General features: G+C 41.7%; 2 protein-coding genes across 6 annotated transcripts; one reads left to right on the top strand and one right to left on the bottom strand.

The window, feature by feature from the left end:
* The first annotated feature begins 1940 nt into the window (after window positions 1–1940).
* On the top strand, window positions 1941–14131 carry LOC131233639 (tobamovirus multiplication protein 1-like). 5 transcript variants are annotated; one of them, XM_058230425.1, is made up of 11 exons: window positions 1941–2246; window positions 5408–5498; window positions 5625–5677; window positions 8585–8677; window positions 8768–8839; window positions 9026–9098; window positions 9819–9864; window positions 9972–10035; window positions 11260–11313; window positions 11726–11803; window positions 13705–14016. In XM_058230425.1, the coding sequence occupies exons 1-11, from the start codon at window positions 1956–1958 to the stop codon at window positions 13795–13797; spliced, it is 1008 nt and encodes a 335-aa protein (XP_058086408.1). In that variant the 5' UTR covers window positions 1941–1955; the 3' UTR covers window positions 13798–14016. The 5 variants fall into 5 exon arrangements, with proteins under 5 accessions (XP_058086408.1, XP_058086415.1, XP_058086428.1 ...); XM_058230451.1 differs by having other exon boundaries at window positions 2088–2246; window positions 8553–8677; XM_058230432.1 differs by lacking the exon at window positions 11726–11803 and having other exon boundaries at window positions 13705–14131.
* Window positions 14132–15545: 1414 nt separating this feature from the next.
* LOC131233630 (uncharacterized) lies at window positions 15546–18609 on the bottom strand. The gene is made up of 2 exons (XM_058230415.1): window positions 18008–18609; window positions 15546–16789 (listed from the first exon to the last, which is right to left on the bottom strand). The coding sequence occupies exon 2, from the start codon at window positions 16745–16747 to the stop codon at window positions 15569–15571; it is 1179 nt and encodes a 392-aa protein (XP_058086398.1). The 5' UTR covers window positions 16748–16789; window positions 18008–18609; the 3' UTR covers window positions 15546–15568.
* Window positions 18610–27913: the final 9304 nt, after the last annotated feature.

The raw sequence follows: 27913 nt of genomic DNA, 5'->3' as shown, positions 1-27913 counted from the left end.
TCAATCTTGGCTTGAACTCGGCTCGAATTGGCCCGAGCTGCTGACCGAATCGATCCGAGCCAGCTAGTCAGGCTTGAGGACTGAGCGGAGCCAAGTTCGAGTTGGGGTTAGCTAGTGGCCGAGTCGAGTCGATCTGTGCCAAGCTTGACTCAATTCAACTCGTGTACACCTCTAACCACCACCCTAGGATTGAAAGCATGGTGAGTCGAGCTGGAGAGCTCAGGTTGGATCAGGCCACAAATTAACCCAACTGAATGACGGGTCGGGCTTGAGTTTACCCCCAACTTAAACTGACCCGCCCAAGTTGCACCCTAGGTGGGACAGCGGGTTGCCCAAGCAATTGAAAAATACGAGTCATTAGATATTCTAAAAAGGTGTGAATCTTGATATGCATGCATTTAAAACTTACACACTTTGGCACATATTACTCAATTTTAACAGTCCAATGTAAAAAAAGTAGCTGTGAATCGTCATCTTTCAAAACTCTTGGATTAAAGAATCCTAGCATCTAGAGAGTGGACAGATAAATCTATGAACTCAGGCCATCAGACATTTTGAATTGACCTATGTATTGAAAGTTCACCAATATTGATACACTCAAATTAATATTATTTTTGGTATACGGTCCTCCACTTGCGTCTTAACCATCATTTCCATATGGAAACTAGAGAGTCTAATCGAGTTTTCAATCTGATAGTTTCAGATCATGGATCCGTGATCCAAACCATTGGTCTGTTGCATCTGGCCAGATGGACCATTCCCCAAAATCTAGAATTTGGATAATCTTGGCGATGACCATGTATCCATTGATTCTGATCGTTTCTCTTTTGAACAGTATTTGCAGGTGGTGGATTAAAGGGTTAAGATTATCCAGTTGAGGAGATGTTTTGGGAGTATGGTCTACCTGCATTGTCCACCAATCCGCCAACGGTCTGAACTCTTGAACTGTTTCCCTTGGGACCCAGGTGGCACTTGGAAGCTAGGCGGGCCCAGCGTGATGTTTGTGAGAAATTCACCTGTCCATCCGTTTTGACAGCTCAATTAGGATGGGAGGCAAAAAAATGAAGAGCCTCACGCTAATGTTTTGTGTTTTCAGTTCATTGCAGTGGGAGTAACATTATGAACGGTTTGGATGAAAGATAACATCCAGTTAGGTTTCTGAAAGATTTCAACCGCAGGCTTTTTTCTTTTTTTCAATTTTTCTTCTCTTGTGGTTCACTTTAGTTTTAAATCCCTTTTATTTTTATCCCTCGTCCCAAAATGAGTGGGCAAAGTGAATGAACATGTTGAATATCTTCCTAACATCAACACGGCTACAGTGGAAATCCGCGCCCTTTCTCTTTTCCTTTCTCAATCGAGAGATTGGTTAGCAATCAAATTCCATGCACGAGTCGGGCCCCTAGGAGGACCAGATTTCTGTCTCATTTTTGGGACATGGAATCTAACAAATTGCGGATTGCCTGATGAGCGGCTCAGATCTTTCTGGCATGTGAACCGTCGGTCTAAGTTTTCTTATAAATGAGCAACGATCGCGGTTTGGATATCTAAACATAGGCACAGTCAGCGATCTGCTGATGAACACGACCGAACAGCTCCCCGATTAAGACCACCGATGAACCGGTCCGGTCCGGTTCATCCCTGTTTATGACGGCTCAACTGGAACACCAACCGGGCCGGTGGCTGTTCTTCACCTTCGCGGTCTTCTAATTCACACGCGCGAATGTACTGCAAAACCCAAATGATGAATTCAAGCGTCATTTCCCCAGGAGGAGTTATTCACTTCGTGGGCCCCACATTTTGAACGTCTTTGATGATTCACGCGTGCGCCATTTCCACAAGTGTGGCGAAGTACGGAAGCGCGTGTTGATTAATGCATCGCGCCTCTCGTTTTTCAATTTTCGCAACAAGGAAAAGCGGCAGTTGGCATGTCCGCGGCACAATCTACGAATATCGCCATGGCACCGCCGCAACCGTCAAAGCCCGCCACGCAACAGTCTTTTCCACGTGGCCACCCAGAGAGAAGCCACGTGTCACAAAGACTCTCACAGCTGCGATCCTTCGCTTCCCTTCTGCCCTGTCCTTCCTTTCTTCTTTCCGTCTTCCTGCAATTTCTCCATCTTTCTTCAATTGCGAGAGGAGCAGGCGCTTCAGATTCGTGGAATGAGATGGACGATTCAAAACAATGGCAGGAAAGAGCCTTCTATACTCTCTCGGCTTCGTACGCTCTCGTCGCCGTTGTCGCTCTCGTAATCTCTCTCTCTCTCTCTCTCTCTCTCTCTCTCTCTCTCCATTCTGTTTTTTTACTCTGCATTGAGGATTTCCTTTCAATCTCGACAACTCCCCCTGTATTCCTTGCGTTCCTATCCGTACACAGGAGCTTGTATACTAAGATCTCCTTCCATCTATCCGTCGTTGGCGGGTCGGGAATCCTATGTACATTCAAGATTCAATTCACGCCAGCTCCGGACATGGCAGCTATCCGAATTGAAAATGCAATGGGATTCCCGCCAGGCACACAGTTTAATTCGAGACTTCTGATCCAGAATTCACCTCTTTGTTTTATGAATAATAACGAAGAGGCGGTGGGTCCTACATTACCGACTGCTGGTTGGTTGATTTAGTGGACATGAGCAGTTTGCTCGTCCCAATGAGCTGTGGGACCCACATCTAGATGATATAAATCATTCATATGACGTGATTCACCATAGATAGGGCCCTCCTCGATAATCTTCCCTATCTGATGATCCCTGTCTGATTGGGACCCTGTCTAAGGTGGACCATTGGCTTCATTGCGTATCTGCAAGCCCACCAATTGGACGGCTGGGAACATCTGATATGACAATGGATTCCAACAGATGAACTGTTGTGGTGAATTCTTTGAGCCAGATTTTATATTAATGATGGATGAATGTTACTATTTCCCCTTTTTTATTGGTTGAAGATGAATGCTTTGAGCCAGATTTAATGTCATACATTAGTTGTTGTTGTTGGTTTTTTTTTTTTTTTTAAATTTTATTTTAAAATCATGCATTCACCTAAAGCAATGCACCCAAACCCCATCGGAGTAGGGTTGATGTCGGTATGCCGGCCGCTTGTGGAACTCATGCCAAGCAATCATGAGAATCCTTGTTTCAGACATGACTTGCAAAAATAGATCCAGAAAGCTGACCTCATAGCTGTGACTAGGCTATGATGATGACGTTGGTGATTAGCTATTGTTATTCTTCTTCTCTATTTTTTCAATTTTTATATCTTTTGGTTTTTCTCTCTGAGAAACAATCAGATACTGTGGCTATGTCAGAAGTTCTGATACAACCATTTTTCCCGACCAGCATATCACTTTTAGAATATCCAATCTGTTCAAAAGGGGGGCCTCACCATGATGATCAGCTGATAGAAAAATCAGGCAGATCGACTCATTGAGTGGTACACAACGAAAGCATCCATAATCCATTCCGTTTATACAGAGGCTTTACATGAATAACCTGGCAGCTAAGAGATTGCAATAGTCTTTTAAGTGTGGTTAGGTCTCTACAAGTGAAGCAGATTTTGTAAGATGCAGAGCTTGTACCTGAGCAATTGAAATTGAGCATCGAAGAAAGCAGTAATATTGAATTGGGATCTCAGATTAGCCCAAAGAAATGCAATAACCAGTAGTGGACTTACCATCAGCTACATTGCCTACCTAATCAGCATTGGAGAAAGCGGTAATAGTGAAGTCGGATGTTTGTGAATAAACAAACCCCTGTCTACCATGCCACGGAGGATACACCTAACAACTTGGAAGTGAGAGGTAGTAGGGAAGTGCATGAACTGACACACTTGATTGACGGAATAAGAGATGTCTGGTTGCGTCATCATTAAACACTGTCGGGCCCTTAAAATGCTACAACAGGCAAAAGGATCTCCACCAGTTGTAAATGGATACTAATTTCTTAATACTAGTGTCTGCAATCGATTCAGCAAGTAAATGGTCGTGTTGAAGGCTTCAAGCTGAAAGGATGACGGTATGAAACTGAGTAAGTTACATCAGCATTGACTCTTTTCTCAACAATATGATGATGTTTACGTTCTGCAACCCTATTTTGTTCGGGTATGAGGACAGAAATTAGTGAATAATTCCATAAGATCCAAATGCATCATTCATATACCACCATTATTGGATTGAAAAGAAATTCTTTGAGCCATACAGACTTTTCACTATTGTCTGAAACCGAGCAAAGACATTAATGTAGTCAGAATTACATATGAGAGGAAAGGTCCACGTGAACTGACTATATGCGTTAATAAAGTACACATGATACTGAAAGCGAGATAAAGATGTTATGGGGCTCAGGATCCCAAACATGATGATATATCCAAGAGTGATTTATTAATAACAAAATCTGAGTGCTCAAAGGGCGGTTTATGAGTATATTAGAGTAATCTTATTATATTAGGATATTTTCTATTTCTCTCTCTCTCATCTTCTATATATTCCTGTTATTCTAGGGAAAATAAACAAGCTTCAGTTTCTAGAATGTATTCTCGTGTTTTAACATGGTATTGGAGTGAGGGTTCTGATCTACCGTGTCCCCACCACCATCTGATCCTGAGATTGCACCTTGCTGCACCCTCTTCAAATCGCCGCATGTTGCTGTAACAGGGTATTCCCACGGCTCGTTTCTAGCAACCCTTTTCTGGCAACACCGTTCCCAATGCCAGACCCACATCTGTTGCAACACAAAACCCATCTTCGGTACCACCTCCATCATTGCCAGCTGCCTTGATTTGCGCCAGATTTGTTGTCCATCACTGGATGCAGCAACTGTGACCACTGGAGATTCTGATCATGCCACAGGGTACTACGTCGTAGGAGGAGGTGAATATTGTATTCAAGAGAAGATGGGAGATCAGGAGAGGATTGTCTAGTCTGATACCATGAGAGAATGTGTATTTTAGAGACTGATTTACTGTCAAGAGACATGACCCTTTAACTGATTTAACCAAATCTTGTCATTCCCTTTATAGAGAGGATTGAAATGAAATGAGCTGTATGTACAGTTAAGAGATTACATTAATCTTCTAAGATTAGTAAGTTAGGATTTGCAATCTGTATATCATCCATTACAACAACATATCGTCTATTACAACAACATCAAAATCATTGGAAAGCCAATGGTATGATTCAGTGTGCTGGTGTGTCCCACACAATGATTTGACTGCCTTGACCTTCGAATCAGGTGATCATCCTGATGCAACCCACCTTCATGCTGGCAGGAAAAAAAAGAAGGCTATATCAGAACTTCTGATACAGCCACTGTATCTTTTCATTTCGATCTCTCTTCATTTCTTCTCCTGCCTCTGCCTGCATAATTCAAGCAATTTTACACGTGGCATGTATGCTAAAATAGCTTCTATCTTTTAGGTCCAACTCTTCCGAATTCAGCTGAGAGTACCGGAGTATGGTTGGACAACTCAGAAGGTTTTCCACTTGATGAATTTTATTGTGAATGGATGTAAGGGTTGAGTTGCAATTATTCTACTTGCACTCACATGTCTCTAATGTCAGCATTCTTCTCTTAGTTGCTAATGCTATCATATCTTCTTCTTTTTTTTTTCTTTTTTTTTTAATGGTTCCCCAGTACGTGCTATTCTCTTTGGATTCTACAGGAGTGTGTTCGATATCAGACCAAAAGTAAGTTTCTTCACATGAACTGAACATCATGTCAGCTCCTTGGGTTATAGGTTCCACATGTATCTGCTGATGCTTTATGCAAATATGACTTTGGATCTTCTTCTTTTTTTCTTTTTTTTTTTTGGGTCTGTAGGAACCGCCATCCATCTCCAATAATTTCTAGAGTAGCTATCAAGCTCGGGACATAAATAGCTTACCGATGCACAAGTTCATAAAAAGTGGGTCCATGCTTGGCATTCCTAAACATTAGGGCCCCCACAGTGGACAAGGGATGCCCTGAAATCTCCCTGATTGGGTGGCTACAAAAAAAATTACACAAAAAAATTAAAATAATAATATGGAATTTATGTTCCGATACCTTTTTCAACAAGGTTTTCAAAAAGCTATCTCATTAATTGATATAATTATTATGCCACTACCTTCCATCACGGCTAACGTGTGAGCAAATGGGCCGGTGGCTTGGGTGTGCCCCACTGTGATGTTTACGTAAAATCCTCCCTGATCACCAGGTGTGTCACATGTTAGGCCAAGGGCCCATTTGTGATTCAAGTGGACCACATGATTGGAAACAGCGTAAGGGGCAATGCTTGCCCCCTCCAAACCATTTCCCTTGGTGCGACCCACCTTAATCATGTGTCTGATTTTTGGGCCCCATCCTAAAATTTTGTGTGTCATCTAATGGTTGGAGTGGATTTCATATAATCATCATGGTGGGCCCCGTAAAAATCTAGAGTGAACATCTCTCTCCCAATTGTTTCCTTCCTTCTTCTTCTTCTTCTTCTTCTTTTTTTTTTTTTTGAGCCCGTCATGGGATTAAATATCTAATGGTCAGAGTGGATCTTACATAAACATCATGGAGGGCCCCGTAATAACTAAGGGTGGACATCTCTCTCCCAATTGTTTCCTTTGGTGTGGCTCACTAGAATCATAGGTCAACCTGATTTTTTTATCGTTTTTGAGCCTTGTACATAAACATCACAGTGGGTCTTGTCAAGATCAAGAGGGGTGCCTCCTACAATTTCCTTTTTTCGCCCCTATATAACCTCTTTGGGACTTTATTTTTAGCAGGGCCCACTGTGATGTATATACGAAATCCACTCCGATCATTAGATGTGTAATCCTCATTTAGGCCCAAAGAAAAACAAATTAGGCTGAATTGTGATTAAGATGGACTACACCAAAGAAAACAGTTGGGAGAGAGATGTCCACCCTTGGTTTTGACAGTGCCCATTGTGATTATTATATGAAATCCACTCCAACCACTAGATGCCACACCAAAATTTAGGCTTGGGGCTGAATATGTGACTAAATATCTAATGATCGGAGTGGATCTTACATAAACATTAGGTTGCTTCCTATCAAGATCAAAAGGGCCCTCCTTTTAAATAACCTCTCTCCATGTAGTTGGAGAGGGACGTTGGGACTTGATTTTTGGCAGGGCCCACCGTGCTGTATATGTGAAATCTACTCTAACCATTGGACTTGTAATCCTCATTTAGGGCCGGGGTGAAAAAATTAGGTTCACTAGTGATTCAGGTGGGCCACACACGGTTGGATTGTGATTTGGGCCCGGAGTGAAAAAAATTAGGTTAACTTGTGATTCAAGTGGGCCACACCAAAGAAAACGGTTGGGAGAGAGATGTTCACCCTTAGTTTTTATCGGGCTCACCGTGATTATTATATGTAATGCACTCCGACCATTAGATATCACACCAAAATTTAGACCTAGGGCCTAAAAATCAAGCCTGTTCGTGATTCAAGTGGGCCCTACCAAGGGAAACCGTTTGGAGGGAGATTGTTGCCATATACACTATTTCCAATCATGTGTCCACTTGAATCAAGGATGGGGGGTGATTTTTAGGCCATTGGCTAAACATGAGGTGACACACTTGGTGACCGGGATGGATTTTACGTAAACATCATGATTGGACATACCCAAGAAGCCAACCCATTTGCTCAAGCACACATGCAACCGACCATTAAAGAAATGTAGCCAAAGGTAGTGGAATGGTGATTGTATCGATTATTGAGGTAGCTTTTTGAAAACCTTTTTGAAAAGGTACCATAATGTAAATTCCATATTAATTAGGTATTTTTTTTTGTAAATTTCCAAATAAAAATTGTGGCCTAAAAATAGGTAGCTGAGAAAAATAATGCATCAATGGTTGTGAAAAAGGCCAATGATAGGATGGCTAGTTTATTTTAATCTGGGAGTTTTGTGGGGGTATCCACCATCCACTCTAGTTTGCCAGATCAACGGTCTGGAACCTTGGAACATGGGCCTACTTGTTAGGAGCGGTGCATCAGGACACTAGTCCCAACCTAATGGGTCAGGATCAGTTAGTTCTTCACATTTTCATCTGTCATTCCATAGATAAGTGCAATGAGAAATATTGGCTCTTAGGGCCTATTTGTTTCACCAATTGCCACAATAATGTAAAGGAAATGTGCAATGATTACAGATTACTTTACATGTCTCCTGACAACACCTGCATTTGACTGTCAATTCTTCTATTTGGTTTATCAGTGGTAAAATTGTAATGATGGCATTTTGACATTAAATCATCATGAAAATACACCGATGCCATTGTTTGGATTCGAGATTTTGTATTAATTACATGAAAAAAGTGCAATGATTACAAATTCTCTGTCTCTTGAAAACATCTTGATTTGACCGACGATTCTTGTGTTTGGTTTGGCAGTGGTCAAATCGTAATGATGACATATTTTCTTTACATTATCGGGGAAATCAGTGAAACAAACAGGCCCTGCTTTTGCAATTGCAATGAAGTTCAAGTTTTGTCAATCAATACCTAGTTATTCCATTATCTATGGACTGCTTTCTATGTTCCTCATCCAATTAATTCCACTGAAGTGTTCTGTTATGAGAATATTCTATTCATACAGGTTCTTGAAATGGTTCTTCTAGATCTTCCTGGTCTTCTGTTTTTCTCAACATACACATTGCTTGTGTTATTCTGGGCGGAGATATATTACCAGGTATCCTTTTTATTCATATAAGCCATCCCACAACCAATAACCGTGCAAAATCCTGACACTGAGCACTTTTATTTTCATTGTTTCCTTCAGGCAAGAAGTCTTCCCATAGATAAACTTAGACCTACATATTTTATAATCAATGGAGTAGTCTACTTCTTACAGGTAAGGGACTAAAACCTAATAATGCTCCTTTGGTTATTTACATTAGCGAACTGTTTTCTCAGTCATCATCATCTAAATCTTATCCCAATTAATTGGGGTTGGCTAGCTAACTGTTCTCGTAGTCTCTTAATAGAAGGGAGAGGGGGGAACCGTTTCTTTTAGTCACTAATGCTATTATGTTGACAGGTCTGCATTTGGGTTTATGTACAAGTAACTCCGAATCCTGTTGCTGTGGAAGTTGCTAAGCTCTTTTTTGCCGGTCAATACAATTAAAATCCTCTTAAAGAATGACTTGCAGTTAACACTGCATTTCTTTTAGTGCTAGTCATCTAACATCGGTTTATACAATATCTAACGAGTTTTGCTGATGTCCCCACACTCATGGGAAATTAGCAATGTCCTCAACGCTTTTGAATGATGCGTGGAACACCCAATTATCAACCGGGATGGTTCATTCAATAGTACCATTGGGGGCAACCACGCTGCAAGAATCACGCCAATCTGATGATCCTAAACCTTTGAATGCGGCCAGTTTATTACAATAGTCATTATTTACAAGCCACCAATCATATGGTTAGAATCATCAAACCAAAATGATACTTGGGAATCATAAGCAATACAAGGTGAGAACTATTGAATATATGTTTCAAGATGGTGATTGGACCTATTTTATTTCTCTTCTCAATCTTGATTGTCCATTTTCCATGCTATTGATTGGAAGTCTAGGATCAACCGATTGGCATGATTTTGCACCATGGCTTGCTCCTAGTTGTATGAATAAATGAATGGTTCAAATCGGTGATATTTTATCCCATTTGTCATTTAAAAGCTTTGGGGATGTTGCTAACATCCCCACGAAGCGGTGACATTAGCAAAACCCACGTCTAAATATTGATGTAGTTAGTTTTCTGTGTTATCTTTTCTTGGAAATAACACGTGATGTGGTAGGGTTGCTGATATAAACTTCTCTTTTGTGCAGTTGTTTCATTCCTGGCTGCTGTGGGATTTCTGATATATGGTGGGAGGTGATTGCTCATCTATAACTGTAAAGAAATTGTTATGCTTATGTACTATGTCATGAGATGCTTCCATATGTTTTTCTGTATCTTAAAGAACTGCATTTCCCTCTTAGGTTGTTCTTCATGTTGAGGCGCTTCCCGATTGATTCTAGAGGCCGTCAAAAAAAGCTGAATGAGGTTTGCATAGAGGGCGACTATTTTCTTTTTTCTGCATATAATGCTCTAAGTTTCCTCATCTTATTTTAAGTACCGAGTTAAATGCATCCTCATGGTATTAAATCTAATAAAATAAAATTCCACTCATAAGTGGGGTTTAGCTATTTATATCCATACCTTTCTTAGTTTTTGAGGTCCTGTTTAGTTTCATGTTTTTTATGCAATGTTTTTATGTAGGTGGGAAGTTATCCTTTTGAATACCTGGTTCCCTTCTTGTAGGCTTTTTTTTTTTTTTTGGATGTACAGCGGTGCTGCATTTTTAGATAGTATGTAGCAAGGTTGCCAATAATGTCAGTGAACTGACCCAAAGGGCAGTGGTACGTGATTGTAGCATGCTACTGACCCAAAGACTCGGACATGCGAGGTAGGAGTGGTTTTCTACTCCAGTACAAATTTTTTAAGTGGGATACTTGCAGCTATTAAATTTCTACCACAGGATCTGGTCTGTTGGGCTTGCGGCAGGCCCTGTTTGTGCTACACCACAGTTTAAGAGAGGTTATGAAGATCCAGCAACTAAGAAACAACTGGCCAGGACATGGATCCTGATGTTTTCTTCTTGAGACCCTTGGTTGAAGGTTGAGGTGCCCTTATCAATGTCCTCATATGATGTATATCATGACTAGTCCACACGAATCATGTACTGGAAAGTAGTGTCTTTTGCACTTGATTTGTTGGGTTCATCACTGACTATTCCCATGGTGCTGAATTCACATAGCTTTGGCTGTAAAGCCGCTGCAGAATTACAAAATGAGTTTTAGAAATGGAATCTCAAATCTCATTAAAAAAAATCAGCAAGGGTTCCTAAATGAGCTTTTTCATTGGAATCTGGATTGGAAGCGGAAGCACCATTAGAATTTCAGTGTGTTACGTAAGTCCAGGTTTCTAGAAGTTGGCACGTGGGGTTGTACCATAGTAGAGCAATGGCCTTTAGACAAAAAAAAAAAAAACCATTTATTTCCAGGCACCCCATCTGAAAACAAGTTAATGAAACTCGATAGAATATGAAATTTCTGAAAGGAGGAGACATTTAAACATATCCTGGGAAAATAAACATGCACAATGCCGTTCATGAGGATTTATGGAGAATGCACTAAAAGACATCCTTGCATAGTACAGCCGCACATGTTTCTTGGAGTTCATGCTTCTGGAGTATTTTCCTGATACTTAATTTCATGTTTGTGGCAGGTTGGTTTTGTAACCGGGATATGCTGTACTTGTTTCTTGATTAGATGCTTTGTGGTAAGTCTGCTTTTCTTTTCTATAGCATCTTTATCAATCATTCAAGTAGTATTAATAGTCTGATGTCCAGCTATCCAGACCATTTAAATTGTCCCATTGTGCTGAAATCACACTGCTTGAGCGTTCCTAACCATCCTACTAATGGCAATCAAATGGATGGTCAAAAGTAAAATAGTAAGTGCTCCAAATTCAATAGCAAATATCAGATGGTTGATGTCATCTTCTCAGTGCCACTTTTCAGTTATGCTCAATAGTCTGGTTTGTTGCACAACTAGCTATGCCACGTGCATGTTTGAAGAGTCACTACCAATTTTTCAATGGTGCAAAAAAAAAAAAAAAAAGGGAGCCTAGAGCCGTATCGATTATACAAGCAGCATATACATTGACTTCAACATCCTGTTTTGGTTTGCAGGTTGCTCTTTCCGCATTCAACAAGAATGCTGACCTTGATGTCCTCAACCATTATGTTCTGAATCTCATCTACTACACGGTACGTGCAAGGAATGCTAGTATCACATGCACCCAGATGGGATGCACGGGACATGCACCAAATCTCTACCTCCTGTCCCACTTGCCCCATCATCGATGAGCCGTACCCAAAAAATCGGGTTGGTTAGATGATCTTAACCATACTAATTGTTTTGATCAGATTGAGCTTATGTGGGGAAAATGGTGATGACTAAAAACTAATAAAAATAGGAAACGCTATTTCCTTTGTTCAAGTGGTTAGATTGTCTGGCAGATGTGATTCTTGGGAATTTTTGGGCCACAACACATCATCCAATGAGCAGTCTGCATTTGGTATGTGTATGGGAGGATGGTCGATAGATGTAAGAGATGTTGGCATTCTTCTAGTGAGCACACAAAAGCAGAAACACTAAAAAATATGTCAACTTAAAAAAAGTCATGAACAAAATTACCTTGAATGCATAACCACGATTGTCTTCTTCATTGCACAAAAACACAAATGGAGACGAAGAAAAGCCCACAAGAGAGAGATTCTCAACCATGAGAAAAGAAGATAGTACTACACACTATTCTACAAGCCTCATTCCTATATACATGTAAAGTAAAAAATGGCCAAGTCCATGAATAGGTTCTCTAGATTTGGTGGGCCAGGGTTTCTAGGGAGGAGATTTCTGGGTTGGAAGGAGAGTGAAAAGTGTCTACAACCAAAGCCCCAACTTCAACATCTCTTTAATTGTGGTGGTAATGGGTGTACCAAGTTACCACACTTCCTCACAAAAAAAGAAAAAGAAAAAACACAATCTACATTCTACACCCTTCAATCAAGTAAGATCTACCGTGAGATCTCTGAGACTATTACTCCTAATAAGGGAATGACATTGCACTAAATTCACAAGTGGATTAGAAATAATTCGTTCCCATCTCCACTACTTGTCTTAAGCCATTCATTTGACAACGTTTGATTTCACATGAACACGCACATAAATCCTCATGCTCCGATCGTGATGCACACTTATCCTTCTTTGGATCGAACAAATTTTAATATTGCCAACTCGATTTATCAAAGCCTGTTGGGCAAATTAATTTAGTGATATACATGTTTTTTTTGAATAATAGTTCGCCATAAAATCTGATGATCCATTTGATTCGATGTGTTAGATGAGTCTCTTGTACATCATCTTCACTATGTGATCATTACAGTCTTTTTCTAACTTGTCTCCGTGACCTGATCTTGATTTGGTTGCTCTCCCATCGTGCTTCTAACCCAACCAAATCTATGCACGTGACTTTAGAATGCACACCAAAATAATCACCTCATTGCAACCTTAGCATGTAGCGTAGAGTAATAAGGACATGAGAGTCACTATGGGACTAGCTTACTCGCACAACGACTGCAATGAAATCCACCCCTCATTTGTGGGTAATTAGTCTCACAACACATGTGGCTCAATTCACATATCGTGAGTGATCAAGTGTCCGTTGTTTACGTGATTACCATACGGGATCTATCTAATCAACCAATGTTCCATCCCCACTACAATATGTGGGCGTACATGATTTGATTGAATACAGGGCCGATTGTGCTGATCTGCATGAGATCTCATCTTGATCATCTCATAGATCAAGGTGGAGGTGCATCTCAAATGCGCATGCATCTCAATATGCATCACTCTTGCTGTGCATACCTGTACCTGCACAATGGTCTACACTGCGTGAGAAGCGGGCCAAGCCTTTAATCAACAAATGTGGCCCACAATTCATCATGATGACCAATCTAAATATAGGTAATCACATCCATGCAAATGAACTCAAAATTCAGAAAATCTCAATATATTCCAAGAAATAAATATGTACACAAAGTCTAACACTACACATGTTACACTATTTTGGCTTCTTCATCTCTCTCCTCCCATTTTCTTTCAGTTGGTAGAGATTCTTCCATCGACTCTAGTACTCTTCATCCTTAGGAAGCTGCCACCGAGGCGGGTCTCTGAGCAATATCATCCCATTAACTGAAGCTGGAAATCTCTCAAATTTGGGCCATTCAGGTATCAAAATCTGCAACTCCCATCAGCTGCTTGTGCTGTTTGGAGATGGTTGTGTGTAACAAGCCTAGACGAGCTCTTCAAAGCTGTTTCTTTTCTTTTCTTTTCTTTTTCTTTACTTCCACAAAAGCAAAATCATGTGTAAAAAATAGTTCCTTCTTCATTCCACTAGTTTCCCTTTCTTGCCTAATTTCAATTGTTATTCATGTGTCCATCATCAAATTCTGTAAAGAATCTCCACTATCACCGACGTTGATGAAATGCCATTGCATGGGCGGTCCAATGCCCCAGATAATGCATCCAAAGGTCGTTTCTAACCGCTAAAGAACCTGTCTCTTTGTGATCATCCTAGGCGATACACCAGTAGTTATGAACTTCTGTTAGGTGCTGGTTTCAGCTCATGGTTAATCCGGGAGGTGGGCCACGGAATGGACAAGTCCAGATCTGTGGCACGTGCTCATTCTGCTGTTGGAGTTGCATACTTGCAGATCCATTTCAGGGCAGAGAGCCATAGTCTGATGTGGATGTGCTGGGTCAGTTGCAACAAGCTCAGCATGCGAAAAGATGGGAGTTTCTTCTTATGAATTTTAGGGTCCGGTTTTCAGAGATGGAGCCCATGGCTCAGTAATTAAGGCCACTGCTCTGGTGCCTCCCACTGTGGGATGACTGGGCCGAGAAATCCCTACCGTGGGATAGTTGGAACTTTTCTGAGTAGTGGCCTGCAAGAAGAAATATAGTAACTCAGCTGGGAAAGGTCCCGAAATCAGTAGCTAGGATCAACCAATCTGGGCTATTTTGGGGTTATGGTCCATTCCCGGGTGGGACGCCCAGTAGTGGCATAGTCAGGACCTTTTGATGTATTCACCATCACGAGAAGAAGTCTATGTAAATGAAATCCATATGTATATGCAAATTCTTGCATTTGGGCCCCTGTAATCTATTTCCACGATGGAATTTGATATACATTTTGAAATTCCTTGGTAGGAGGTAGCTTGCAAAGTCCATGGAAATGAGTTCCATGTCAATGGCCATGTTTTCAAATTCCCTTCTCTGTGGATATGCACAGTATAATTCCTGGCAATTACCCAGACAGTTCCTAGATTCCATTGATGGAAAGGGGCCGTTACGTCCAAAAAAAAACTGTCTGAAGGCCAAAAACATACACATTTCAAAAGGGGAAGTTAAACATGTGCAACGGCCATACCTTAGGGCCATTTTGATAAAAAATCCTTTTAAAAAAAGAAAACAAAAGAAAGAAGCAAGCAATGCAATCAAAATAATGCTGAAATTCAAGTCGTTCAAGATCCACGGTTCAATTGTTTCACGGCATGTTTGGATACTTGGATTCCTGTGTAATTGAATGGAAATGGAGAACAGATTTTAAGTGATGTGATATCTCGGCATGTTTGGATGGTGTGGCAACACGAGGATTTCCTCTAAAAATTTCACTGGTTTGGCGTATACACGATTCACCAGGAAAGTGAGGCTGTGATATGTGATTCCATATTTCCACATTTTAAACCCATAAACATGGAATTCTCGTTAGCACAGATGAGTCTAATTTCTAAACATAGGCTTTTTACCAATTAGGATTCCAGCAATCCAAACATGGCTTAAGGTTAGCCTTCTTCCAAGCAAACTTTCGATTGAGCAATCCAAAACAGTGACACGATTAACTAGTTCTATACTAACAAAGCACATGAAAAGAAAAAACGGAAATAACCAGAGCAATCCAATACTATCTACGAAGCGTTCCCGAATGATTGTTTCACAAATGAAATTGGTACCTTCATGGGTTCCCTTTGTTTAATCTTCACCTTGACATCGATCCCATTGTTGATGACAGATTGCAGAACAATCTGAAGTTTCCCTTCGAGCTTCTCCCCTTTCCGTGGCGTGTACACCACATTGTGGATATCGTCGGCGATTGCCCGCTGAGCTAGGACTCCTCCCACAGTAGTGCAGGCTGCTGAATCCTTTGTAGATGCCAAGTCATATTTCAAGTCCTTTGAAATTGAATGTGCCACGGCAACGACCTTGCTGGTTACTCTGTGAACTATGCAGGCACGGACAGAGCTCTTCGATATGTAAATATCCAAGCAGAAAGGCTCATGGTAAGGACCAGTGAGTTGATTATACGTCGGTTTCCTCATCTTCTTACCGTCCAACTGGGTCCTGCTGACGCTTCCAACTGAATTGCCTATTTCTTGAAGTAGACCAGAATTCTTTGTGTGTGTTGCAAGTTCCGCATCTTCGGATGCTGAGATAGTAGTCCTTGACTCACCCTTTCTGTTGCTTTCTTTCCCAAGCGTTGCCTTCGCTTGCTTTTCCTTGTTCTTCTTGGCTTCTTCCTTGATGTTACTTTCTTTCCTGAGTGCCTTTGCTTGTTTTTCCTTGTTCTTCTTCGGAGAGTGTTTTCTGCGGAAATTGATGTTGTATTCTTCAAACTCGCGGGAATCCCTATCAAGTTTGTAGAAGAGTTTGCCACGGTGTCTCATGTCCACAATTTCATCAAAGTGGGTGTCATCTTCAATTGTTTGGAATTGATTAGCTGCCCCATCAACTGTTTCATTTAGGGAATCTGATGTTACCGATGTTTGATCTGTTCTGCTCCACGCATGGGCTAAGATGGATGAAACTTGCCAAGGACCGGGATCTACAAGTTCAATATGAAAGTCTTTGGTTTGATCACTCCCAGAGGGAAGCAATGGAGAGAGATGCATTGTGGTCGAACGGTCTGACGAGGTGACAGTGGAACTGGTTCTTCCATTGCTTAGCTTGTCAGCTACAGAATATGACTCGATTTCTTTCTCCTTGTCAAGAATCCGGAATGCTGTTGAGTACAGATTGCACGCCTTTGAAATAATGGGATTTGCCATGAGTGAGAGCGAACCGCTTCTTCTCATGAAAGATCCCGCCATCCGTTGTCCCTTTCTGTTTGTGAGTTCAAGCAGCTCTTGTTGCTTCAAGTCATGAAAAGGCATCAAATATTCATTGAACTTGCAAATGCCAAATGAAACAAACATACAGAATGCAGTGTGAGCTAGATGCTTCTTTTGCCCAAATTAAAGCTGGACGTGTATCAGGTCAGACCCGAAACTCGTCTGATTAAGTTGGGATGAAGAAAGTGGAAAAACCAAATCCTGCACAATGCAGTCCCATTCTCCGCATTGCCCCAAACAGAGCTTTAACAAATCCAATTACCACTTGCAGCAGCATGGGTACATCTACTTCGACAAACTACCGTTAGCATGGATTAGATTTTCACATTGCAGGATTTGAATGATAACTTGTGCAATTTTCTTTGAGGAAGGATACAATGCTAGAATCGAATATATGAGTTAGTTATCAAGCATTCAATCTCCATAACGTTGATGGACCATAAGCCATAAATGTCCTTGTTCAGATGATCCTAACCACATATTGAAATACATTTTCCCACTGAAATTGTAGAATTGGTTGGAGTTTATTTTTTCTGATGGCCCACCTCATCATCATCAACATCTAAGCGTTATTCCAACTAATCAGTGTCGGCTAAATGAATCCCTATTCCGCCATTCTACACTATCAAGGATCACATTCTAGCGGTCGGGACATTTACCAATAAATGGATATGATTACCTGACCAAGTTGATCTTTGGGGTAAACCCATCTAAAGTAGTGGGCCTAACAGATGAACGGTCTGAATTTCGTAAATGTTTGTCATGTGTTCAGAGATCAAGATAACCGAATACTGGAGATCGCTTTAAGGGGTATTTTGGTGACCTGGAAAGTATCCCCTATCGAAATGGAATCCATTAGTAAATTTCTCACATTTGGATGTGGGAGAAAGGCTGGAAATGGATTCATATGGGTTCTAGATGGAATCTAAAACATCAATTTCGTATTTCCAACACTGAGTGGGCCATGGTCCAAAAATCACAATGTTTGGACGATTCATCACCTCTCTTTCGCGGTACCCACAGTTTCCGAATTCTTTAGATCTTTCTCAGAGAATCTGTTTCCTGTAAACCTTCCTCTCAACCTTTTAATACTCCAAGAAAGAACACGACCCTTACAAGCATTTCATCAAACATATGCAGTGCAAAGGATCGCATTCCGAAATTACATGAGCCGGTAGCCTAATCAGGCAAACAGATGGAATGGAACAAGCGGCATTGAAGACAGGGAAAAGGACCTACCGCCCCCTCGAATAGAATATTAATACCAATACACCCCTCGCCGCTAGTTTCCTTCCAGTGAACGCTCCGTCACCGTTGATAGAAGAAGGCACTCCTGTCATTAGTTTTAATTTTATCCGTATTCATGCCCCTTTACTATCGCACGTGAGAGGTTTGCTAATTCCACACGCATTTGGGAGCCGTGCACATCTACAAAGGGAGCAAGTGCAACTATGAAACACGTGTGAGATCTGAACTATTGATCAAGTGAGGTGCAATGTCTACATCATATAAAAAGCTTAGATCTCACACTCATGTTTCATATTTGAAGAAGGAAATTGTCTGTGTATGAATGTGTATGGCTTCCCACTCGCAGTGAATTAGCAAATCTTTCTCTGCGCGCACACAAAGTTACTCTTGTCGGAAGCTGTGTGGGGATCACAGAAATTCCCATAACAAATCTACTCTGTCCATCAGTTTTGAAAGATCACAATAGTATATTAAAATAAAAATCAGTTAGATCAAAGACTCATGAAGGACACACCGTGTAAAAAAGTGGGAACGGAAACTTACTCCGTTGAAACCTTGTTGGAGCTGACCATGATGTTTATATACTATCAAAACTGTTCATAAGGTTATTATTACCAGTCAGATAAACTGTAGGCACAAATATCATCCTGATACAAAACTTATCTAGACCCCACAAAGTTTCCAATGGTGAGTGTCGAATCCCCTCTATTTCGTATGGTGGCCCACATGAGTTTTGGATCTACCTGATTTCTATACTTCTGTACTATTGTTATCTTGAAAAACTGATGGACGGAGTGGATTTGTTACGACTAAAGCAACATCATGGCCCTGGCACAGGAAATCCCCACAATGGTGCCTACTTGCACTGACGGGAATCGTCAGCACCACCTGTTTTACGCAGTAGGGAACACCCAACTCTGTGGTAGCCCACCACGTTATGTGTAAAAATCTACTCTGACCATCTTGTGCTAGCCTCTCTGCTAAGAAATGGGGCAGAATATCGGCTAGATCCACAACTCATGTGGTCCTTGTAAGAACTCTATTTAGTGGGCCTTACTGATCAATGGTCTGGATTGTCATTCAGTTGGACTGTATGATTGAGTAGACCAGTGGGCCCCACTTCAGGTGATGCACTGCACAGCTAAATTCGAGTCCCATCTTGTGAATTACATAAAGGGTGAGAAGGAGAGGAAGATCCTAAGCTCTACAGGTGTTCTGGTATTCTTATCCGGCTTCCATGGCAGCGTCTCATCTAGGTACGCAGCTATCTGAACCCCTGATCGCCATGTCCCATGCACAGACAGATCCGTGGGCCTATTCCGCATATAGATTAAGTCCCACAGTTGGTATTGGAGCCATCTGTGCATAGGTATGGATGATCACATCCAACTATATCTGATCATATCAGGGACTTTCGAATTCCTGAAACTGTTGTGATCAGGGATTTCCGAATCCCTGAACCCAGAAATATTCAGATCAGGGATTTGAATTTCGAAAACCCTAAAGACTACTGTTCGAATTAGGGATTTGGAATCCCCAAATCCAGATGTCTATTGGGGATTTTCAATTCAGAATCCCCAAAATTGTGACATTAGGGCTTTCAGATTTGAATCCCCAAATTGAGAAAATTGGGGATTTTAATCCCAAATACAGCGATTAGGGATTTTCGAATCCCAAATTCAGATTAGGGATTTTTCGAATCCACAAATCCAAATTAGGGTTTTTCAGACCTACAACCCTAAATCCAGTTTCAATTAGGGATTTTAGATATCAGATTCGAAAATTGGGCATTCGGATCTCAAAGCCCCAAATCCATACAATTAGGGTTTCAATACCCAAATTTTCGATTGGAAAAAGGAAATTCCAATATCCACCTGTGTCTTCCATAGAGGCAGTCATGGATTTCAGCACTACCGTCGGGCATGTAGTCCACCTTCAAGGAGAAAGCATCTTCATCATCGTCATCGATGAAGGCGACCGGGCGTTCGATTGGCTGCGAATCCATCTGCGGAGAAGCAGAAATCTTCCTCTCCCTTCTGCAGCTGCTCTCAGCAGGTCGAAAATACGGCCTGATCTTTCTCGAATCGGCATCATGGACGATGGAAGAGGAAATTTTCTCTCTCGCTGATACCCTCGATCGGTCGTTGATGCTGCTCGGTCGTAGCCGACCTCATAGAAAATCGGTCCTACAGACCCGATTACATGCATTCGGGTCCACCATATGGACCCGCGAGTGGGCTCACGCTGTTTTATCCGGTGGACTTGACGCTGCAGCACGGCCATTGCAGATATGCCCATCTGATTAGTACCTTAGTCTATCATGGGCCGTATCTGGGTAGCGGCCCATTACCCACATATAAAGTTTTCTATGTGGAAGGCCGCGTCCATATAGAATGACTGTTTGGATAGTCCAATTTTGGACCATTATGGCTGGGTCATTTGTTAGCCAACATCTAGTGTGAACAATTCACTATGAGCAATCAATATGACACATTCTCTAGATAGATAATGTAGATGATAAACCTATATTTGATTAACATTTAGTATATGGGCCGATCCATCCATCATGTTGACACCCATATATGAATCTACACATCCAGTTGTTAAAGGTTGATGTTTTCTTATCTATCGTGAAAATGTAATGAACTAGATTTGCTTTAGTTATTTTCAATGACCTAACAAAATAGAGTGTTGATTTGGCCCTACTGTTGGCCCATCACCCATCCTTAGAAGTTGATATAGACCATTGTAATAAATAATATGAAAATTATCCGCATGTTTCACTTTAAGGTTCCTATATTTTCTAATTATCTATATCGACCATCTTGTGGGCCGTATTAGACTAATTAAGATATAATCCATTGAGAGGCAAGATTATGATTGCAATCCTAAATCCATATTTGTAATGCTGCATTCAGTTGTGTTAACCACCATAGTGACCTCAATCGATGAAAATATTACAAGTACAAACTTGTAATATTGGGATAAGCAGATTGCATACAGTTGCGTTCACATTTTCGTGCGTACGGTAACGAAAACACAGACGATTACCGTATGACAGACATGTGAACGAGTAAAGTAAATTGTGCTGGTAATATAAAGCTGAAAGACTCATCTTACCCACAGGTGTTGAGTATCTCAGATTTACATGACTGACATCACTTAGCTTCATGTTCAGGAGGATCACCAACACGTTATTATTACCTCCTACAGGAGGAATGATGATGATGTAACAGATTCTCATCAGGATGTGATGGTTGGGCCCATTTTCATCTTCGATGATTCAGTTGATATCTCTCTTAGCAACTGAATTGATTAACTTTGCCTGATAATTTTGTTTATATTCACGAAATTGATTTGTGAAATTATGAACTAATGTGAGTATATATGTATTTCTTTCATTTCAGTCTCAATTCCAACTAATCAGAATCAAGTCCCCGCCCTTAATGGATCTAATTACGCTCAATGGAAGAACGCCATTAAAGTTGTACTGGACTGTTTTCAATTAGATCTTGCCCCGATAACACCAGAACCGCTAAAGCCATCTGATAATGCTACTGAAGTTGAATATAATCGATGGGTTGCATGATTTAGATCAAATGACACATGCCTGAAAGTCATTAAGTATTCAATTTCTTAATCGATGAAGGGTGCCATGCCTGAAACAGATAAGGCCAAAGTTTTCCTGACTGAAATGGAAAAAAGATTTAAGAAATTTGATAAATCTGAAGTGGGCATTCTTCTGAATAAATTGACTCGCTCGTCCTACGATAGAAAAGACAACATCCGTGAATACATTGTAGAGCAGATCGAAGTTGTTTCTAAGATCCGTGCTCTATGATGTAAGGCCCGTATCCTAGCCCATACTGTTCTGTCGACTCCTACGATCTTTCCCGTCAAATTCCGGCAATCCGCGACCTGTAATTGACGTTTACACACGACCCTAAGTCGTATCATGTAGATTTAAGTCGGCTTAATCCAAGATTTGTACCATTGCGACCGCACCGTCGCCGAGGTTCCAACGCCACAACTCGCATACCGATCCGATACCCATGTCAGAAGATGTGAGCCGACGTTTATTTCGAAAAAACACTGTGCGTTTGCAATCCCAAGAGAATCTCTACAACATGTCACATTAATCAATCCATTAATAAATCAATCAATCACCTCATATCAAGTACAAAAGCACCCATACTTCCTTTCTCCACAAGTCAAGCAACCACGAAGTCAACCAACCTCTCACCCCACCCATCACTCACCTTACATCCATCACTCACCTCACATCACCCATCACTCTCTCTCCCTTACAACCCTCTCTCTCTCATTTCTCAACACATTTTCTAGCTAGTAAGAGTGGTGGACGTCCATGCATTCTAAGGAGAGAAGGTGAGATGTGTGTGGCCCACTTTCCATCCCAAGATCTCTCATCCTAGCCATTCAAACCTCATCACCCTCCATCAAAGAGAAGCTCAAGGAGACCGGCATTCCAACAGACCAAGAAGATTGAACGGTGGGTGCTTCTATAGGTCTAGATTTCATTGTTTTGATGATGGGTCAAGTGAGGCCTACCGATTGATGGTATGGATCTCATTTTGGACCCGAGGTGTGGCCGATGACCCACCTTGATGCTCATGATCATTCCATGATGGGGCCATTCTCCATGGACCCCATCATGATGTTTATTTCCCTTGCATAAATAGGGTCATCTAGACCTTTCATTTTGGTGGAGAAAAGATCTCTACCGTCGATTTTGATCAGTGGGCTCACATGTAATGAGATCCACTTGATTTATGTTGTAAATCATGGAAGGGAGGGCCTATAGTGCCGGGGTCCTTCCATCACTCTCTCTCTCTCTCTCTCTCTTTCCCTAATTTTTATGGTCCGCTTGCGATGTATGTATTTCATCCTTATTGGGCACCAAGTGGACCCAACCGGGGCCCACTTTGCAGCCGTTTTGCGAACCCTCTAGGAGGGTCTGGATGATGGGAAGACACAAATATTAAGTGGGCCCAGCATGGCTAAATGGCCAGTGCCAGAACCTGCTAGACGACCGTCTAGCAGCGTCTGGACGCTGGTTGGGAAAAACCAAATATCAGCTTAATTCAAAGGGTTTGGGTGGGCCACTCATATAGGCCCCACCCTGATGTATGAATCCAATCCACACCGTCCATCCCTTTCCTCAGACCATTTTAGGCGTTGAGCTGAAAAATGGGGCTGATCCGAATTTCGGGTGGGCCATAGTATAACAAACGATGTGTCTACCATTGAAATTCACCCTGATGTTCTGATGCACCAAAATATATTGAATATTGGGCTCGTTTGGTGTGTCTTGAGCAGTAAAGACCAATGGCTAGAGTGGATTCTGCTAATATAGGTCTCACATGCAAAAAACCATAAAAAAACCGTTTTTTTTTAAAATTAAAAAATATAAGAAGCTAACGCTGCAGCAGCGTCCTGCTATGTGACAGTGAAAGAGGCCAGGGCCGTGGGCCCCACTTCAGGCCTCACCATGATGTGTCTCGAACCATCCACACCGTGCATTTGTCGGGTCCCCTCTGAAGAGTGGACCACCCCAAAAATGAGCCGTATACAACAGGTGGCCCACGTCATAGGAAATAGTGAAACTGAATGGTTGCCATTGAAATCTTTTTGGGCATCCAGAAGTTTTGGACCACTATGAAATTTGTTTTACCTCTGCATCCAGGGTCTGTGGGACCTTATCAACGGGTTGGATGGCAGATACACATTATGGTGGGCCACACGTGTGGACCCCACCATGAAGTAAGTGTTTTATCTACTCCCGCCCGCCCCTGTACACGGATGCGTCCGTGCAGCGTGGGGCCCAATGATGTGTGTATCCACACCGTCCACTGTTTGGACGGTGGGGCCCACCATGATGTATGTGTTGCATCTAAGCCGTCCAACCCTTTTGAAAGCCCATTTTAAGGCTTAAGACTAAAAATAAGGCAGATCTATTTATCAAGTGGACCACACGACATAGTGGAGGGTTGAACATCAACCATTGAAACCCTTTTTCAGACGTTTTGGATCAGTATAATAATATCATACTGTGTGTATATATATATATATATATATATATATATATATATATATAATATTATGGTGGGCCCTATGTGGGACCCACCTTTGTTGGAAACTGATGGACGGTGTACCTACAACAGCAATATAGCTGCTGTATTGCCGTTGGCTGACCACGTGGACCCCCATCATGTGGTCCGAGTTATATCCCAACCATGTATCCATTTGTTGTGTGGAGCCCACCTACATTTTATTAGGTCGTCAATCTGTTGGTGTGGCACGCACCTGGATATATGGGTTTTAATCCACGCCGTCCATGGGCATGGGTCCCACCTGATGTAAGTGTTTTATCCACGTCATCCATGGACCCCACCATGATGTAAGTGTTGTTTCCTCACCATCCAGTGCAAGGACAGTGGGATTCCACCATGATGTATGCTTTTCTCCACCCTGTCCATTCATTGGACGTGGCCCCACCATGGCAGCGTGTGGGGCCCACCTTGATTTAATGTATTGCATCCTCACCGTCCAATCCATGGACGGGGGATGGAGGTTGACTGGAGTACCTCACACCAGCTTGATAGCTGAGGTATTGATGCTAGCAAGTTTCGTGGGGCCCACTTGATTTATGTGATGTATCCACTCTTCTGTTTTACATCCATGATCGTTCTTTTGTGCGAACTGCTGTGATGAATGTATTGTATATCTATGCCGTCCATTGATGCGACCCACTTGATGTGCATGAGGCCCATTGGTGCTTCCCGTTTGATGCATATGAGACCCATGTGTAGGGCTCACCTGTTGTGTATTTATGACCCTTTTGGCGTGGCCCATTGAGTTGATTCAGGGCCCGTGGGCTGAGGCCTATTGTGATGTATTTAGGGCCCATGGGTTGAGGCCCATTGTGATATATTTTCGGCCCATCTGTTAAGGTCCATTGTGATATATTAGGGCCCATGGGTTGAGGCCCATTGTGATGTATTTGGGGCCCATGGGTTGAGGCACATTGTGATGTATTCAAGGCCCGTTATTGAGGCCCACCTTGATGTTATTGAGGCCTACCGTGATGTGTATGAGGACCATATGATGAGGCTCATTTGATGTATTTGAGGCCTAATGGGATGTATACAAGGTCTATTGCATTGTATGATTCCACCATGGGTTATGTAATGACATTTATGGCGGGTCATGCCTTGAGAACAATGTTGGTTTGACGTCCACATTGTAAGAATAATGTTGGTTAAATGTCCACATTATAACTCTCCCTAGGGCCCATTGATAGACCCATACTTGTTGTGTGTAGGCCATCAAGGCCCATCTTCGTTGTGAGGATAGTTCATCACCATATAAAATGCTTAGTATAATTCCATGATTCATGCCCATACACATCATATGTATACCTGATATGAGGAATATTTAATCATAGCATACGCCATTGGGCAGACTATTTACGCGACTCCTTATGAGACGGAGTGCCCATATTATCACGCCGTATGCGTAGGATTGCTGCATGATTAGATAGTGTGACTCATGCATCTCACATATATGTGACTTGATCATTGTACGCCCTAGCGACATCAGGGTCGTGGCCTTCACAGGCACATCATGGATGGCCACATGAGACACCGAAAATATTTGGTTCAAGCACTATGGGCACTTAGGATGTCCTTGGGTGAAAATCCCAGAACCTCCGAGGCTAGGAGTAGCCCCAACGTCTAGACCGAGTGGAACATGAGCTCCCTAGTACCGAATTCCAGTAGGCCGCGTCTCTCACTGTGTTGTGGTTGGTTGGGAGGGGGTGTGGCCTTATCCGCCCGAGTGAGGGGGCTATAAGCTAGGCTGAGTATAACCAGCTCGTAAATGGGTCCGCTACGGACGAGCCGGGTAGGTATTGGCAGACTACTGGTCAGGGGGATAGTGAGGTCTATTTCGCTTGCTAGGCTGTGCAGCTAGGGAGGAGGCAGTCGGTGTCGAGTGTAATAGACCCCGGTGATTTTTTCAGAGAGTAACCATACTGATATGTGGACTTAATGAGCAGAAATTGCATATTCATTCATTCATTCATTCACTATCCACTCGGACTGGTGGTGCATGACTATTTGTTACGTGTACCTTCGCATGACTAGGATTTTGGTTGGGCGCGCAACTAACCTGAGATCAGGAGTTTATCACATTGAGTCGGACTATCCAAAATTTAGTTATGAGACTGGTTTGGATAGAAGTCCCTTGTGGTGGACCCCGTAACCTGCGATACTATGTACTATCATCCCGAATTCACATTCCAGCATGGTCATTTTATTTCGCACCGCATATTACATTGCATTCGCAGTACTTAGCATTTTGGGTTACTATGTTTTTGCACTTATATCGCCTAAATAAGGTTGATGGTATTCGTGGCTCGTCAGGATTTGCATATTGCAATGCATCATCAGCATCTGTTATTGTCTTATTATGTTTTGCATCGCATAACCTTGGTACGGCTGATAGCACTCATGGACTTTCTAGTATATTTTCGCTTACTCTGATATCGTATGATTCATGATATTGTCAGTATTTCCGCTTATTCCAATGATGTATGATTTATGGACTTTATCGTATACTTGACACTTATCTTGAGCACACACTTACACCACCCTCTAAGCTTTTGTAAGCTTATGCACGATAGATGCGTGCAGGTGATGTTAGAATGCAACCGATCTGAGGGAGGAGTGTGCGGTGGAGCTTTTGGAGTTTTGCTTTGATACCTTTATATTGTATTTCCATTTCATCATTGTACTCGAATGATTATATTAGTGGATATGTGGTGATGATGTTGTTCTTGTGATTTGGGTAAACTCGTGGTTATGCTTATTATGAGACAAAAGTACGTTGGAAATCCTCCTTGTAGGATCCCAAGATCGGAATCTGGCACATGCGCGCTGAGAGCCGAGAATGAGGTACTACGGAGGCTGTCGGCACCGGATTCGGCGATCAAAAATTTTGTGAGCCCGGTTTCTGAGTTTGGGGCGTGAGATAGGACTTGTACTCACTGATGATCAACTGGTTCATTTGATTATGAATAACCTATTTTCCCAATTCGACATGTTCCTGGTAAACTATAACACTCTGAAGGACATGTGGACATTGGATGAACTCATCACTCAGTGCATCCAAGAAGAAGACATGATCAGGCAGATGGTAAAAGTTCAAAATGTTAATATGGTGACCTCCAGTCATGGACATGAGCAAGGGAATAAAGGGAAAGGGAAAAAGAAAACAAGGTTCTAATAATGGATTCTCTAGTCCTCCATCTGGAAACCATGCGAATCAATCTGGAAATGGATCTAAACGTAAACGGGTTAAAGGTAAACCGTGCTTATTTTGTAAAAAGACGGGTCATTTAAAGAAAGACTGTGAAGGTTTTCAGAATTGGCTCATAAAGAAAGGTAATCATTCTGTTCTTGTCTGTTTTGAATCTAATCTGACCGATGTGTAAGCAGATTCCTGGTGGATAGATTCAAGAATTACTATTCACATATATACTTCTATGTAGGAATTACTACAGGTTAGGTCACCAACTGATGCAAAGCGTTTAGTATACGTAGGCAATGGTGTTAAGGTTGACGTGGAGGCAATAAGAGTCTATAGGCGTAAGTTGAAGTCTGGTCATTTTTTGAATTTTGTAGATACATTCTGTGGGCCGTCTATAAGGCATAATTTAGTTTCAATTTTTTGTTTGGATAAGTTGGGATATTCATTCCACTTTGGAAATAAAAGTTTTAGTATTTATTTTAATTCGATTAAAGTTGGAACCGATTTTATAGTAAACAACTTATACCAATTAGACTTGATTGCTTCTCACGTCTATAAGATTAATTC

The sequence above is a fragment of the Magnolia sinica genome, chromosome 2 (assembly GCF_029962835.1).
Source record: "Magnolia sinica isolate HGM2019 chromosome 2, MsV1, whole genome shotgun sequence".
NCBI lineage: Eukaryota > Viridiplantae > Streptophyta > Magnoliopsida > Magnoliales > Magnoliaceae > Magnolia > Magnolia sinica.
This window is presented reverse-complemented; position numbering and strand designations above follow the sequence as displayed.